The sequence below is a fragment of the Phyllobates terribilis genome, unplaced genomic scaffold (assembly GCF_046119375.1).
Source record: "Phyllobates terribilis strain yellow unplaced genomic scaffold, ASM4611937v1 Scaffold_4__5_contigs__length_816908805, whole genome shotgun sequence".
In the NCBI taxonomy this organism is placed as follows: domain Eukaryota; kingdom Metazoa; phylum Chordata; class Amphibia; order Anura; family Dendrobatidae; genus Phyllobates; species Phyllobates terribilis.
This window is the reverse complement of record NW_027362764.1, coordinates 269,952,894-269,967,761: the sequence shown is the minus strand read 5'-3', so window position 1 is coordinate 269,967,761 and position 14,868 is coordinate 269,952,894. Positions and strand designations below refer to the sequence as shown.

General features: G+C 37.2%; 1 protein-coding gene across 5 annotated transcripts in view; it reads left to right on the top strand.

Moving 5' to 3' along the window:
* Positions 1–14,868, top strand: part of AMPH (amphiphysin) — a 305,154-nt gene that overhangs the window by 223,688 nt on the left and 66,598 nt on the right. For all 5 annotated transcript variants that reach the window (XM_073678259.1, XM_073678256.1, XM_073678257.1 and 2 more), the window contains exons 11-15: positions 3,348–3,476; positions 3,831–3,944; positions 6,106–6,129; positions 7,648–7,671; positions 12,013–12,045. In XM_073678259.1, the coding sequence (XP_073534360.1) occupies positions 3,348–3,476; positions 3,831–3,944; positions 6,106–6,129; positions 7,648–7,671; positions 12,013–12,045 (324 nt within the window). The remainder of the gene's footprint in view (positions 1–3,347; positions 3,477–3,830; positions 3,945–6,105; positions 6,130–7,647; positions 7,672–12,012; positions 12,046–14,868) is intronic.

Below are 14,868 nucleotides of genomic sequence, written 5' to 3'. Positions count from 1 at the left end.
GAATATAAGACATATTTTCAGTTTTTTCACACTTTTTTGTTAAGTATATAATTCCACATGTGTTAATTCATAGTTTTGATGCCTTCAGTGTGAATGTACAATTTTCATAGTCATGAAAATACAGAAAAATCTTTAAATGAGAAGGTGTGTCCAAACTTTTGGTCTGTACTGTATGTATCTCATGGGTTGGGAAGCAGATATTTATTGTAATGAGCTGGCTTTACAGAAATGAAGGCCTGTTGAGTTATCAGATAATGACTCTGAATGATGCAAACCATGAAAAGAAGGCATTTACATTTCTGCACTATGCCCACAGAGCCATGCTCGGAACTTTTTTGCTCTTTTTTTCTTGCGATCTAAACACAAAGATCCTGTGCAGTCGCTGCAGACATAGAGGGATGACAGCATGCCTGCTTTAACACTTTTGCTTTTTATTTTTTTTTACAGCAGGGTTTATGTTCATTTTTGCTTCTTGTAGTTTTTTTCTGATTTATGGCCAGTGTAAACGTGCGTTTATGTGCTGCATGTATACCAACTTAAACCAAGCTCAGTTTTTGTGTTTTCTTCTTTAACACTGTGTGCGCACCTTGGACTCAAAGTGAGCACTGTCAATCAAGCTAAGGGGGAGTGCAGAGGGGGTGGAACAGTGCACTCAGCTGTAGGTTAAACCAAGAGTGCGCCGAGGACTCTCAATTTGTGTTTGTAGTAAAACTTTTTTTTTAATGTAAAAGTAAAGTTGTGAAATCTACACTATATTTATGATTTTTATAGGGCCAAGTCTCCTATATGACTGTATAAGTGGTTTAATTTGAGTTTGGGAGTGACAAACTCCTGTAAAGTTAGTGTGCACAAGATGGACTGCACCCATGAACTCTTAATTAACCCAGTTCAGTTATTTATGTGCCCCTGTTCATTAAATTTAGAAACTCTCTACAGTATAAGGGGATTGGTGCAAACTTAATGTGGTTCCCATTTTCAAAAAGGGCTGTAAGTGTTGCCCAGGTAATTATAGATCAGTATGCTTAACATTCATTGTGGTAAAATTATCTATATACAGTAATATTGATAGAGGTTTGGCAGTTGCACTGTCCTTCATATACTGTACACCTAATGAGTAAGTCATGGTCCATTGGTTTGGAAAGTATAGTTTGTAATTTGATTGAAAACTAGCACAAAGACTTTATCTATAGAGTTGTGCTCAATGACTACTACTTTGTTTGGTTTCTGGTTATATGTGCTGTTTCCCAAGCTTCTTCAACTTATTTATTTCCTATATGGACTATGGGGTTAATATTTTTGAAGATGGCAGCTAGCTATGTAGAATAATGCAGCCTATGGTAGATGTTTGTAAGTTACACACTGACTTGGACAAGCTTAGTGATTAACCAACCACCTTGCAGATTATTTTCAATGTGGATTAATGTAAAGTTATGCATCTGGGTACTGATGATCTGCAGGCATTATATGTTCTAGGGAAGTAAAACTGGGAGAGTCACTTGAGGAGAAGGATCCCGGTGCACTTGCAGATTACAAACTAAATAACAGCATGCAATGTCATTCAACAGTTTCTAAGGCCAGCAAAATATTGTCATTTATTAAAAGAGACATGGTCTCGCGGGCAGAAACATAACATTTCCACTATACAGGGTATTAGTGTGGCCTCATTCAGTTCTGGACATAATTTCATAGAAAAGGTACCCTGGAGTTGGAAAAAGTATAAAAAACTGATGAGGGGCATAGAGGATCTTAGTTATGAGGAAAGATTAAAAGAAGTAAATATATTAAGTCTTGAAAAAAGATATCTAGGAGGTTGGAATAATCAACCTGTACAAATATATAAATGACCCATATAAATAGTATGGTAAAACCCTATTCCATGTAAAACCTGCCTAGTAGAAAATGGGCACTCCCTTCATCTGGTCAAAAAAAGGTTCAATCTCCAGAGGCAACAAGGCTTCTTTACCACAAGGACTACTAAGCTGTGGAATAGTCTACCTCCGGAGCTGGTCACTTAGGGAGCTGTCAATGTATTTTAAAAAGACAGCTTATTTCTTAGAAAAAAATAACAAATACTTATATAAATCTATAGGATTCTTGTTCTGAAGATTGGTCCAGTCTGATCGATATTCATGATCAGGAGGCAGATTGGTTCATGCATTGTGTTTTGTTTTTTGTTTTTTTTTTACTCTAAATCAGTAGGTGAGGCATATGTTAAAATGCTTCTCACACTCCTTCCCCTTCATTCATATCCTCACCCTCATTTCTCAGTTGAACTTGAAGGACATGTCTTCTTTTCCTCATCTAGCTATGAAACTATGTAACCTTTGGTGGGTATCTGCCGCACAATCGCGCAGATGCCAGTCATTAATTCTCGCTATAAGCACGGTGCCATCCTCCTTTTAATCAGATAAGTCCCTAGTACAGATGACTTGTTAGGGGTGCGCTGCTTCAATGTAACATGTAGGACATTAAGTTGTCAGGCAGTTTAGTAAGTCTCAGATCAGATTACTTATGTTTTCAAGCTAAGACTGAATTAATACCAGGTTAAAGGCAAAGAAGAAGGATGAAAGGCTAGTCAACTTAAATAATGCTTTTCTTTTGCTGTCATGTTGTAGACATAAAGTTGGACAACACATTTTATCACTATTCACATAATGTGTGATGATACCAAGTTTTAATTGAACACCATATTATTATTCACATGAACGCTACAGATAATCACTGTCCTTGGTGACATATGTATGTACGACATGTGACCACTGAGGCCAGTGATTGGTTGCAGCATTCATATACAAGGGGGAGGATCGGAGCTGCTGTGCTCAAGAGACGGGGGATTAAAAAAGTAATAATTTTATTGGTTTTGTTATTTTAAAGCTTTTCTTTATTTCAACTCATGACATTTTATTGTTTTTTTTTAATCCTAGATAACCCTTTTAGTAGTTTTTTCCAGTTGAACAAGCTTTTAATATTAATTGTAAAGTCTTTTATGGAAGCCTACTTTTCAGTACTATCATTAGTAGATTCTATGGGTCCTCTCTCACTGTCTACATCCTTACTGCTATTTTTAAGGTCAGCATGGATTTAGACACTGGTGTTCTCACTTACATTGAATGCAGGTGGGAACGCACAAAATGTACCAGTACTGGATCTGTATTATCGGAGCACTGAGGTAGAATGATCATAATGGGAACAATAAGATATCCGTCTAGGTAGAGGTCTGCATCGTCAATGTGTACATGTAAAACTTTCATATGAGCAATGTGGCCGCTCGTTAACGCACTAACGTTTGGATTTATTAGCGATTATAAACCTATTACTAATTAACACATACTTGATTCTCCTCTTAGCTGAGAAAAGGTCCTCCGGTCCCACCGTTACCTAAACTCACTCCATCAAAAGAACTTCCTCAAGAAACTATCATTAGCTTCTTTGAAGACAATTTTGTCCCTGAGATCAATGTGACAACCCCTTCCCAGGTAGGTGCAATGCCGCCTAAATATCTTGTTTTAGGAGAAGTGAGAATATTTCGATAAATCATCTATATAATTTGTTAATATTCTGAATATTCTCTGGATTAACAATAATAGTATTTTAGAATTATTGATGTGCCTGTTTTTTAAGTGACATTTATTTCAGAATATGGTGACAGATTGGTATTACATTTTCCGCTACGTATTGTAAGAATTCAAAGGGCTTAACAATGGCCTGAGACTGTGTCCTGCTAATGAGCTTTCCCTCTCAGATTATTGCAGCCGCGCACGCAGGCGGTTTGTGGAGCAGATGGTTAAGTGGATACCTGAGATTAATCTTAATTATTTTGTTTCTTATAGAATGAAATGGCCGAGGAAAAGAAAGTTGAATCTTTACTAGATTTGGACTTTGATCCTTTCAAACCAGAATCTGCATCAGCAGGAATAACACAGTCTCATTCACCGATGTCCCAGGTACGAGTCACTATATTTCTAGTTATGTTCACAAGTCTATGTATCTAGCTATCTATCTAGAATAAAAAAATGAAGACAGCACTCCTCTTTAGAAAAAAAAATGGTGTTTTGATAGCCCATTTTTATTTTCTAAGAGGAGTGCTGTCTTCATTTTTTATTCTATATTGAGGATTGATATATGCCTGGAAGACTTGGCACCCGTATTTTCTCCTATTGCTTGCTAGTGCTGCTTTTTGTTTCTTTGTTCCTTTTTGTCTGTCTATCTATCTATCTATCTATCTATCTATCTATCTATCTATCTATCTATCTATCAATCACATATCTATCTATCTATCATCTATCACATTATCTCTCTGTCTATCACATTATCTATCTGTCTATCACATTATCTATCTATCTATCTATCTATCTATCTATCTATCTTTGTCATTCATTTTAGGTTTATTTCATAGAGATTCTTTCTTACAGCTGCTGCAGGGGAAATGTAGTGTCACATAACGACCATTCGGCTTTATAAGTGTATAAATTAATACTTGAGCTGGAACTGGCTCCACCAGAGCAGAAGCATTTGATATTCAGTGGCTCTCCGCTCTTGACATTATATGCCCCAATAATGTATGTAGAAACTACTTGCCTGATTGATCCATGAATTATTATTGTACTTTGGGGTGTAGCACTTATAGGCACATGATCAAGTCTTTAGGTTTGAAGTGTGATATTTTCTGCATCATGAAAGGTTTATATTGATGATCTGTATACTCAGTCCCTTTAATATTTTTGGAACATTTTTCAATTGCACAAGTGCTAAAAATGGAAAAATACCAGTCTACGTTTTGTGAAGTTCACAGGATTAAAAGTCAAGCACAGAATATATCTTGACATTTAATGGTTTTTGAATGTATGACAGCTTGATTATAGGTTCGGTCTTTATATCTTAGTAAAGCGCTGTGGTTGCATTTTTCTTATCATGGATATATTGAATAAACTTATTTTTGACGGTAAAAGGGACATGATTAAAATGTGCAAATTATACGTCTAGAAGAAATGTTACCACTAAATTATCAGATCAGTCGTCTTCAGTTCTTCCTGCTAATAGCTGTCATTTTCTGAGAAAAGCACAGACTGAAGCAGAATTAGCATATTCTCCAAGATAAGTTTGGAAACCTTTACTGCTGTTTTTAGTGTTTACTTTGTGCATTCTATTTAGCGGAAAGTCTTATATTATGTATCGCTGTTAGGACACTGGTGCCTAATGAAACGATATAAAAGAAAATCAAAGATATCAATGAAAATACGGGATTTTTTCCAATGGCGTAAATAAAAAAGCAAAAAAAGAAGTGAAAGGGGGCATAAAGGATGTGATTTATCTTCCAGATGTATGGAAGTTGTAACATCCCTTTTCATAACCATTAGAGGTGGGAAGGGCCCTATTGTTCATGCTGTCTTGCTAGAGATTAGAAGGATATACAGTACATTTAACAAGCCTGGGCTATTCTCTCGGGATGTGAGTAGTAAAAGATGTCTAAACAACTTGAACTCACTACTATTATTAACTATGACCTTCAAGGAGTCTTCCACTAGTGAACAGTGCCAGCATAATGAATTCAGTTCCCCATATTAAAACAATGTATACTCACCTCCCACAGTGGTACCATTCTAAAGATGTCGTCGTTGTTGTTCCCGGCAGATGACGTGTTATCGTTATGTTACATGACTGGTGCAGCCAAATCTGTTGCTGCTGATCAGCAGCAGCTCATTAATATTTATAGAAAAGGCTGCAGCTGATTAGCAGCCAGCCGTTGATTGGCTGCAGCAGTCACGTGACATAGCAATATTATGTCAGGCTTCCAGGAACAGCAGCACCGACATCGCTGAAACAACGCAGCAGCAGGAGGTGAGTATACAATGTTTTTATATTCTATGTGGTCCTGAATTGATTAAGTTGGGGTTGTCCAGTAATAGACAAACCCTTAGTAAAATAAATATGAAACAGATATTTGTCCAGAATACAACAAATTATAATTTTTTTCCAGAATATAATTCATACATTCTCTGGTTTGCCTAGTGCCATTGCCACATCAAGATGAAACCATGTATAAATGTGCTTTCTGGTTTTACATCAATATGGTTTACTTAATTTATTTGTGATTTACATTTTTAGACGCTGCCATGGGATCTCTGGACGGTAAGAGGACTTTTCATTTACCAGAGTACTTTATAGCATTTCCTTTATAGATAAAAACTGATTTTTATTAAAGTTAGTTTTGAAAATCATAAACTGATCAGCATAGTAGATTCAGCTGCTAGATATGAACAGCATGACAGATGAGCTGACAGCTTTATGCAAAGTGCAGAGCCCCACGTGGATGGAGCAGTGGTCGATCATACGCTCTGCTTCTCCAGTCATTCTTATGGGGGTGCCAAAGACCAGCCGAGCACAGCGCTTGACTATGTCCGGCGGTCTCAGGGACAAAAAAGTTACTTTGTTAGTTAGAAAATATTGTTTAATATGACTTTTCAATATATTATATTTATTAACACCAGTTTTGTGATCTGGAACCTCCACTAGCTCATTAGTTTCTACACAGGACAGAGCATTTGCTAATTTTGCTGCCTAAACAATACTCCAAACCCTTGGAGACAACAAGACATTCAGAAAAATAGACAACCTCATTTTCCCAATGCCCCAGGTGGAGACTTGCATATGACAGGTTATATGGTACCCCCATCGCGGTGCCTAATACTTGAAGATATCAAAAATAAAAGCAATTATGGGTCAACAGAAATATAAGCATTTCAGCAATAAGTGAACTTTGTTGAGCGCAATCCTTCCTGTACATCTCAAGAAACACAGTCAGATCCTGTAGGTCTTTGTCATGGGGAATAGATGTACAGTATATCACAATTATTCCAATTAACAAGGATTATTTTGCAATGGAAGTTTCATTAAGCTTGAATAGTACATCTTTGGTGTCAGGGACAAAAAAGGAGCAGCTCACCAAATCTTTTCATTCATTTCACATCAATAAAATAGGCTATCTTCTCAGTTAGGCCCTCCACACCTGAAATGAGAATGGGTGTGAGCTGCAACTGGTCTTGCCAACCTTGTGAAAGACATATATAGTCATTCTGAGTTCCTATAGTTGGTGACGATGATATTCATTATAACTAATTTGGCAGCTATCTCACATAGTATAGTTTTTATTTAAGCAACAATTATTATCTAATACTTCTCATGAGACTGCCTTAATAGGAGTACTAAATCCTCATTCCTTGCCACTTTGTTTAATCACCAAGCCCTTTGCCTCCACAGTTTTCTTAGCGCGATACGCTTATCGTGAGTCAAATAGTCTGCATATTTAGCAGACCGATCTCCAGATTCTAGATCTTCACTTATTCCCTCCACAAAAGTCCATACACATTGATTAGAGGACTTAAAGGGCATGGTCACATTTTTAAGTTTACAGTCTGTATATTTTTAGTTTTCTTATTTGCCTGTACAGTCTACATTCATTGCCTTTATTAAAGGGGTATTGCCCAGCAAAAAGACACCTAGAAATCAGGCAGTTATCTCCTATCCTGTGGATGGGAGATAACTTACAAACTTTGGAATAGTAATTTAATGTAATGCAGTGAAGCTAAATAACAATGTATAACTTTGAATATTGATAAACTATAAAAATATTTTATTTTCCTTTCATAGTCAAACAATGAATTGGTGCAGCCAGTAAGTATATTTCTTAATTTTCCAGCATCATGTACTATAGTCTTCAAGAAAAATCTGAAGTTTTACCTTGGAGTTGCGTTAAATAATATATTACAGCCATTTCAAGAATGCCAATCTGTTATTGTAGTTACTATTCTTAATAACAGGACCATTCTTATATTATCAAAAACTGTTAAAGGTAATTTGTAATTCTCTCAAATTCTCCCCAGGATAGGTCATCAGTCACACAGCAGCCAGTTTTCCGTCTATTGTCATATTGCCATAAACTGACAAATCTGCAGCATAGTCGCAAAGTTCCTGTAGTCTTATCTATAGTTATATTTGTCAAATTACTACACATGAAGTTCAATGTTCCAATTAAATTTTGCAAATTACTGTATTAAATTTAAAAATTTGTTTTTCTTTCAAGTGATTTTAAGGTGAAACTTCACTTGAGTTCAGTTTAGTGTACTTACCAGTTCATTTTGCATTGTGTTCATAACAACATATATGTTTCTTTCATCATTTCCATAATTTTTCTTATCTTTTTTTCCTCCCCTTTACTTGTCTGTCTGCATGAAGCCTGACTCATCAAAAAGTCTGTCATTATGTAACCTTGTTATAGCCGAGTCCCCAATTTGTGGGTCAACCGAGGATTTAAACATTTCTCAGAGCGATGTAGATGAGGGAACTTTGGTTCTTGGGGATAGTGATTTCTCAAATAGGCAGGAAAAGTCAAATGATGATGACACCCCCTTTGAAGAACAGTTTGAATCAAATGAGGATGGTCAATTTATGGAGGGAGTTTCAAGTCAGGAAGTGGTAATTATCAGTGGGGAAGATGATGGTGTTTTTGAAGATAGTCAGTATCGAGAAGAAGAGGGGTTATCGTCTAACACACACATTCAAGAATACAATGAAGAGGATTTCAATTCTGAATGCATTTCTGACACAGACAAAATCCATGAAGAAGATTATGATGAGCAAAATAGACACATGTCTGACATGAGTTTAGAACATAACGTTGATGCAGATATTTTGGATAATGAAAATGAAAAAGATGGAGATATGGAGACATGGAGTAACTCTAATGAATTTGTAATGGAAACTATTAATGAAACCAAGGACAGCACCAATAATTATCAAAATGTTATTGACCCAATAGGAAACTGTAACAGATTGCCACAAGAATCTGATGGCATCAGAGATACCCAAAGCATTGATCTTGTACTTCCTAACATGAACCACCCTGATGTATTTCAAGATGAAAGTCAGTTAATCAGAGGTGGAATTAATATTTCCCAGACTGATTTTATTACTACTGATATAGACACAGACCAGATATGGCCAACTAATTGGGAACCAGCCTGTAGAACAGAATCATGGGGTGAACCCTATGGAACTGATAGCCAATCACATGAATTCTGGGAGCCTGAGCAAAATTCTGCAGAGTTTAATTCATTTTGGTATTTTCAAACGATTGAAGGAAACGCTGATAACACATGTTCATCCAATGAACACGAAGCACAAACAAGCTTGTCTGGAAACGAAGGCTGCTGTAATCCCACTGCAATAGAGGAGGAAGAGGACAGTATGAGAAATCTCACAATTCCTAGTTTTGAATGTTCATCTAACCTAAGAGAATTTGAAGCCAACAGCTCAGATTTGTCAGAAGATGAACTAGCTAACCGCAAATATGGGTCTCTCTACCAGGATGTAGACCATGAGAAAAAAGAGGTATCTCTGTTCTTCCCATGTGTAGACTAGTACAGATAGATATTGGACCTTGTGTTTTATGTCCCTTCCATTAGTTCATCCTTTTCTAGAAAAAAAAAATGGCAAAAGTGAAATTAGTACTAAATTAGTTTTATCCATATAGTAAGCTATGTGCTATATTAAAGGGAATCTATCACCAGGTATTTGCTACCCCATCTGAGAGCAGCATAATGTAGGGGTAGAGACGCTGATTCCAGCAATGTATAACATACTTTACTGGGTGCTGCAGTTTTGATTAAAGCACCACTCCAGTGTTTTCTTGTATTATAGACCTGGAGTGGTGCCGCTAATTTAAGTTCCCTGACCCTAGTATTATACTCACGAGTCGAGGTTTTCAGCTCTTCCCGCTGCCGAAGGACAAGTATTCTTCTAGTGATAATCTTCTGCTGATAAAAAAAAATATTTTATTAAAAACAACAGTAAGCAGCCCAGTAAGTGACACATTGCTGGGATCAGGGTCTCTGTCTCTATATCATGAAGCTCTTAGATTAGGTAGCAAAAAACTGGTGATAGATTCCTTTTAATTTTTATGAGCATGATGAAGTGAATTGTATCTAACATATCTACCTTATCCTTCAAACCAACAGTTGCTCTTTGTAGCTCTTCTCCTCTATATTAGTGTATTTAAAAAGTAATTATTCTGAACAAAACATTTTAATAATATTGAATACAGAGAATATACAGTATGTATATGTAGTAATGTCGTGTTCCCAAACTTGGCCCCATGCCTCTCATGCATTTATGATGTATCCACAAACTACATCATAAATGTTTAGGATAGAAATGACCCTTTGAAAATCAAACCACAAATAAACTCTTTATTTACATGACCATATTGTCAAAAACTAGTTGACAGAATCCTACATATGACACCCATAGAATTATATGGGCTTATAGGATAATTCTGTATGTAACTCACATACATGAGTTCAGATGAGATCCATACCTTCCAAATAAAAATTCACAGGGTGTGAGAGGGTTCAGTACTGCAGACCTGTGGTGGGCTCCATAGGGTTCCGAGCGCTCTATAGGCTTCCGTAGGGCTCCATAGGGTTCCGAGGGCTCCATAGGCTTCCGTAGGGCTCCATAGGGTTCCGAGGGCTCCATAGGCTTCCGTAGGGCTCCATACGGTTCCGAGGGCTCCATAGGCTTCCGTAGGGCTCCATAGGGTTCCGAGGGCTCCATAGGCTTCTGTAGGGCTCCATAGGGTTCCGAGGGCTCCATAGGGTTCCGAGGGCTCCATAGGCTTCCGTAGGACTCCATAGGCTTCTGTAGGGCCCCATAGGATTCCGAGGGCTCCATAGGCTTCCGTAGGGCTCCATAGGGTTCCAAGGGCTCCATAGGGTTCCGAGGGTTCCATAGGCTTCCGTAGGGCTCCATAGGGTTCCGAGGGTTCCATAGGCTTCAGTAGGGCATCCTTATGGTTCAGTAGGGTTCCATGCACCTGGAAGGTTGTGTACATGAGACCTTACACCTATGAGGTGGTAAATTAACAAACCATGATGTATATATCTGCCAGTCAACACTACATGACGAATTTATAGGTCATGCTAATCGGGTGGGTATGGCCATTGTAACCGCACGGCCAGATGCAAGAGCCTGACTGTCAAATATAGCTAAGCTCCTGCTCAAACTGTGGGGAGCAATGTGAACATCAATTTAACTCCTTAAAACCTTTGTTAGTTGAATGACCACCTGCAATCCAATCAAAGGATGAGTCTAACAGAATGACTAACAGGCATATAAAAGTGCAAAGTATTACATTTTATTATGAGCGATCAAGCTCATTTAAAGGAGTTCTCTATTACTTTGACAACCCCTTCTTAAATGCCCGAGTCCCCGAGTAAAATGAGAAAAGCTGATACTCACCTCCTGCACTGGCACCATTCTATATCAGAACATTGTTGTGTCATGTGAACGCTATAGCGAATTATCGGTCACTGATTTGCTAGGATATTTCCTACCAGCCCTGATAAATAATATAGTGTTCACATAAAGTTTATAAAAAAGTGTATATTTGGGCAATAAAAAAACAGGAACAATATAGAAATCATTGCCATGTGGTCAGAATATCTACACAGCTATTCCTTGTAGGGAAATATTGTTGAGTAGTACATTTTGGATCTGTTAGTTATAATTTATAGTTTATCACAGAGGTTTAATGCAGACTTAAAGGGGTATTCCCATCTCCAAGATCCTATTCCATTATGTAGTAGGTGTAATAATAATATTAACAAATATCTCCAATTAGAAATGTAGTATAGTTTTTCTGATTCGCTATGTCTCTTTCCTCATGTGCAGGTGTTGCAGGACCTTAGGTATCCATTGTTAGAGGCATAGCGAATCAGAAAAACTATACTACATTTCTAATTGGAGGCATTTGTTAATATTATTGTTATTATTACACCTACTACATTTTCGGATAGGACTTTGGAGATGGGAATAATCCATTAAAGGTCATGTGTTTTATTCTGTACTTTCAGCGATAGATCCCTTCTAATACCACACACAGTACTGACGTTCCTGTCCTCATAGCTGGCATCTTATCCATCAAATGTTAATCTTCTGCCTTCTCATTTCTTTTAGGCATCCACCAGCACTTTTAATGGACTGACACAGGTAGGTTTGATAATAAAAGAAAATAGAAGAAATAACCTTAATTACCACAGGCTACTGTTTGTTAGTATGGAAATAGAAAACTCTAGCTCCAAGGGTTATAAATGAAATTAAATATTAAAAACTTTCATCACTCACTGTAGCAACAGTGTAAACCGATCCGTAGATTACAGGAAAAACATCCCCCTCACCAGAACACCTTTCTTCTCCCAAAGCAGGTATTGTAATATTATTATAATGACTAGAAAAAATAATTCATCCTAAAGCTGAGTCCATTTACTTCTCATAGATTAGTCACACTGCCTAGCATTATACTGTATTTACTAGGGGCTTTAAGCCTGGCTCTTGCTGTGGATAATATACTACCAATGCTGCAGAACTAATGCACATTTCATGTCAGCTATGTTATCCCCTTCCCGACACAGCGATTTTCCATTTTTGCTTTTTTGGTTACTTCTCCCTTTCTTTCAAGAGCCATAACTTTTTTCTTTTTCCGTCAACGTAGCCATGTCAGGGCTTGTTTTTTGCGGGGCGAGTTGTACTTTTGCATGTCTCCATCCATTGTGTAATGTGATGTACTGGAAAGCGGGGAAAAAATTCCAAGTGTGGCGAAATAGCGAAAAAAAAGCATCATTCTGCAATAGTTTTTTTTCTCCAGTATTTATTATATGGTAAAAATTAACTGGAAATTTGATTCTCCAGATCAGTACAATTATGATGATTCCAAACATGTATAGTTTTTTTGCCGTCATTTTCCGAGAGCCATAACGTTTTCTATTTCTGGGTGATGAAGTTGCTGCGTGAGAGCTTGTTTTTCTGTGCTCTGTGCTCACAATTTATTGATGCCATTTTGGGCCAGATAGAATGTTTTGATCACCTCTTATTGCATTTTTCTGCACCATTGCGGCTGCCAAAAAAACGCGATTGTGGCATTTTGATCTTTTTCTCGTCACACTGTTTACTGATCGGGTTAATTAATTTTATATTTTTATAGATTGGACTTTTACAAATGTGTATTTTTTAAATTTTTCTTTACTTCTTAATTTTGAAAACGGGGACGTGATTTCAACTTTTCTATATATATTTTAATATTTTTTAAAACATGTTTTTATGGTATTTGTTACTCTCCTTAGGGACCTTGAACCTGCGATTGTCTGATCACTTGTACTATATACAGCAATACCAAAGTATTGCTGTATATAACAAAAACCAGAGGCAGATGATAGCTGAATAATACAATCATCCGCTGGCAAAAATGCTTGCTCAGCTTCTGAGCCCGCATCATAGTCTAGAAACTGGCATCAGACGTAATATGTCGGTAAGAGTTTAAATGTCAAGTCCAAAAGCCCCCACTAATACTTTCTGTTATTCTCTGTTACTATTCCCTGAATAAAATTAATTCTTAGAAGTGGTTCCTGATGGAAAACGCTCCAAATTAGTCACTGTCAAATCAAAAGGCTGCAAAACTCAGTAAGCAAAACTTTCCAAAAACTATTGAAAACTTCTTCAAAACTGCTTCAGGAAAGGAGAAACATATCTAAAAACCTCCTCGTAGGGTATGTGCACCTGATGTTTTTTTTTTTTTTTTTAGGTGGATCCACTCTGAAACTTGTGCGAAAAAGCGCTTACTAAATGCTCAAAAGAATAAACATTCATTTCTATGTAACCTAGAATAAAAGCAATAATGGATACCCTGCAGTAAGTAAATAAATAGTAGTAATACATGGAAATAATACAGGGTACTTGATATCAAAAAAAGTGTAAGAGCCATCCCACCGCAGCCAGGTGTCCCCACACAAGTTACATCTGTGGGTGTGTCCACCTCCTTTGAGCTGTGCATCTTGTCGATTTAGCGTTCCACAGGCAGGTGTAAAACACAATGATGCCCAGGTCCTTCTCTACCACTTCTATTCTGAGGACGGCTGACACATAACGAGGTGACCTAGAGTCAGGGTCCATCCTGATTGGGTAGACCTTTTCATGGTGGGGTGGCTTTTACACTTTTATTTATTAACAAAATGTGATCTAAGTACCCTATGTTATTTACATGTATTACTACTATTTATTTACTTACTGCAGTGTTTCTATTCATTGGTTTTATTCTAGGTTGTATTTGCCTGTTACTGATCCACAGTGTGAATGTGCACCTACACATTACACTTATACCAACAGATGTAATGGCCCATGTTTTCAGTTTTTGTATATTCATTTTTCATTTCTATGTAAAAATGACTTACTGTTCGTATCCTAACTCTTTTGAGCATATAGAAAGCTCTTTTTCATACAAGTTTTGGAGAAGTTTTTTGTTTGCTGAAGCAGTTTTGAATAATTTTTCATTTGTTTTTGAAGAGTTTTTGTTACTGAAGCCTTTTCATTGGACTGAGCCTGATTTGGAGTGTTTTCCGTCAGGAAAAACGTAATAATCCCATCTTTGGAGGAGGCAATCTGATCTCTGCGTCTGGCTGCTGAAATACCTGTCAATCAATTGGTGGTAGCTGCCCGCAGCTTCACGTTTCCCATTCAATGGCAATCAAATAAATAGGCAACCATGTAATACTGTGCCAAGTCCTCGATACTTTGTAAGGGACTCGCTCTCTACGAGATGCATTCTTAACAACCACTTTAACTTTCTTACACTTTACTGCAACCAGATCCAACGTGTTGTCTTATGAAAATTTCTACTAAGCCATTGACTCTGTTTAGTCATAAAAAAAAACCTATAGAGCATCACAGCAATAAGGCTGTGTGCCCACTATGCGTTTTTTAAGCGTTTCCGCAGTGGCAATTCCGCTGCAGAAACGCTTAAAAAACGCTTTGTAGAAGGTC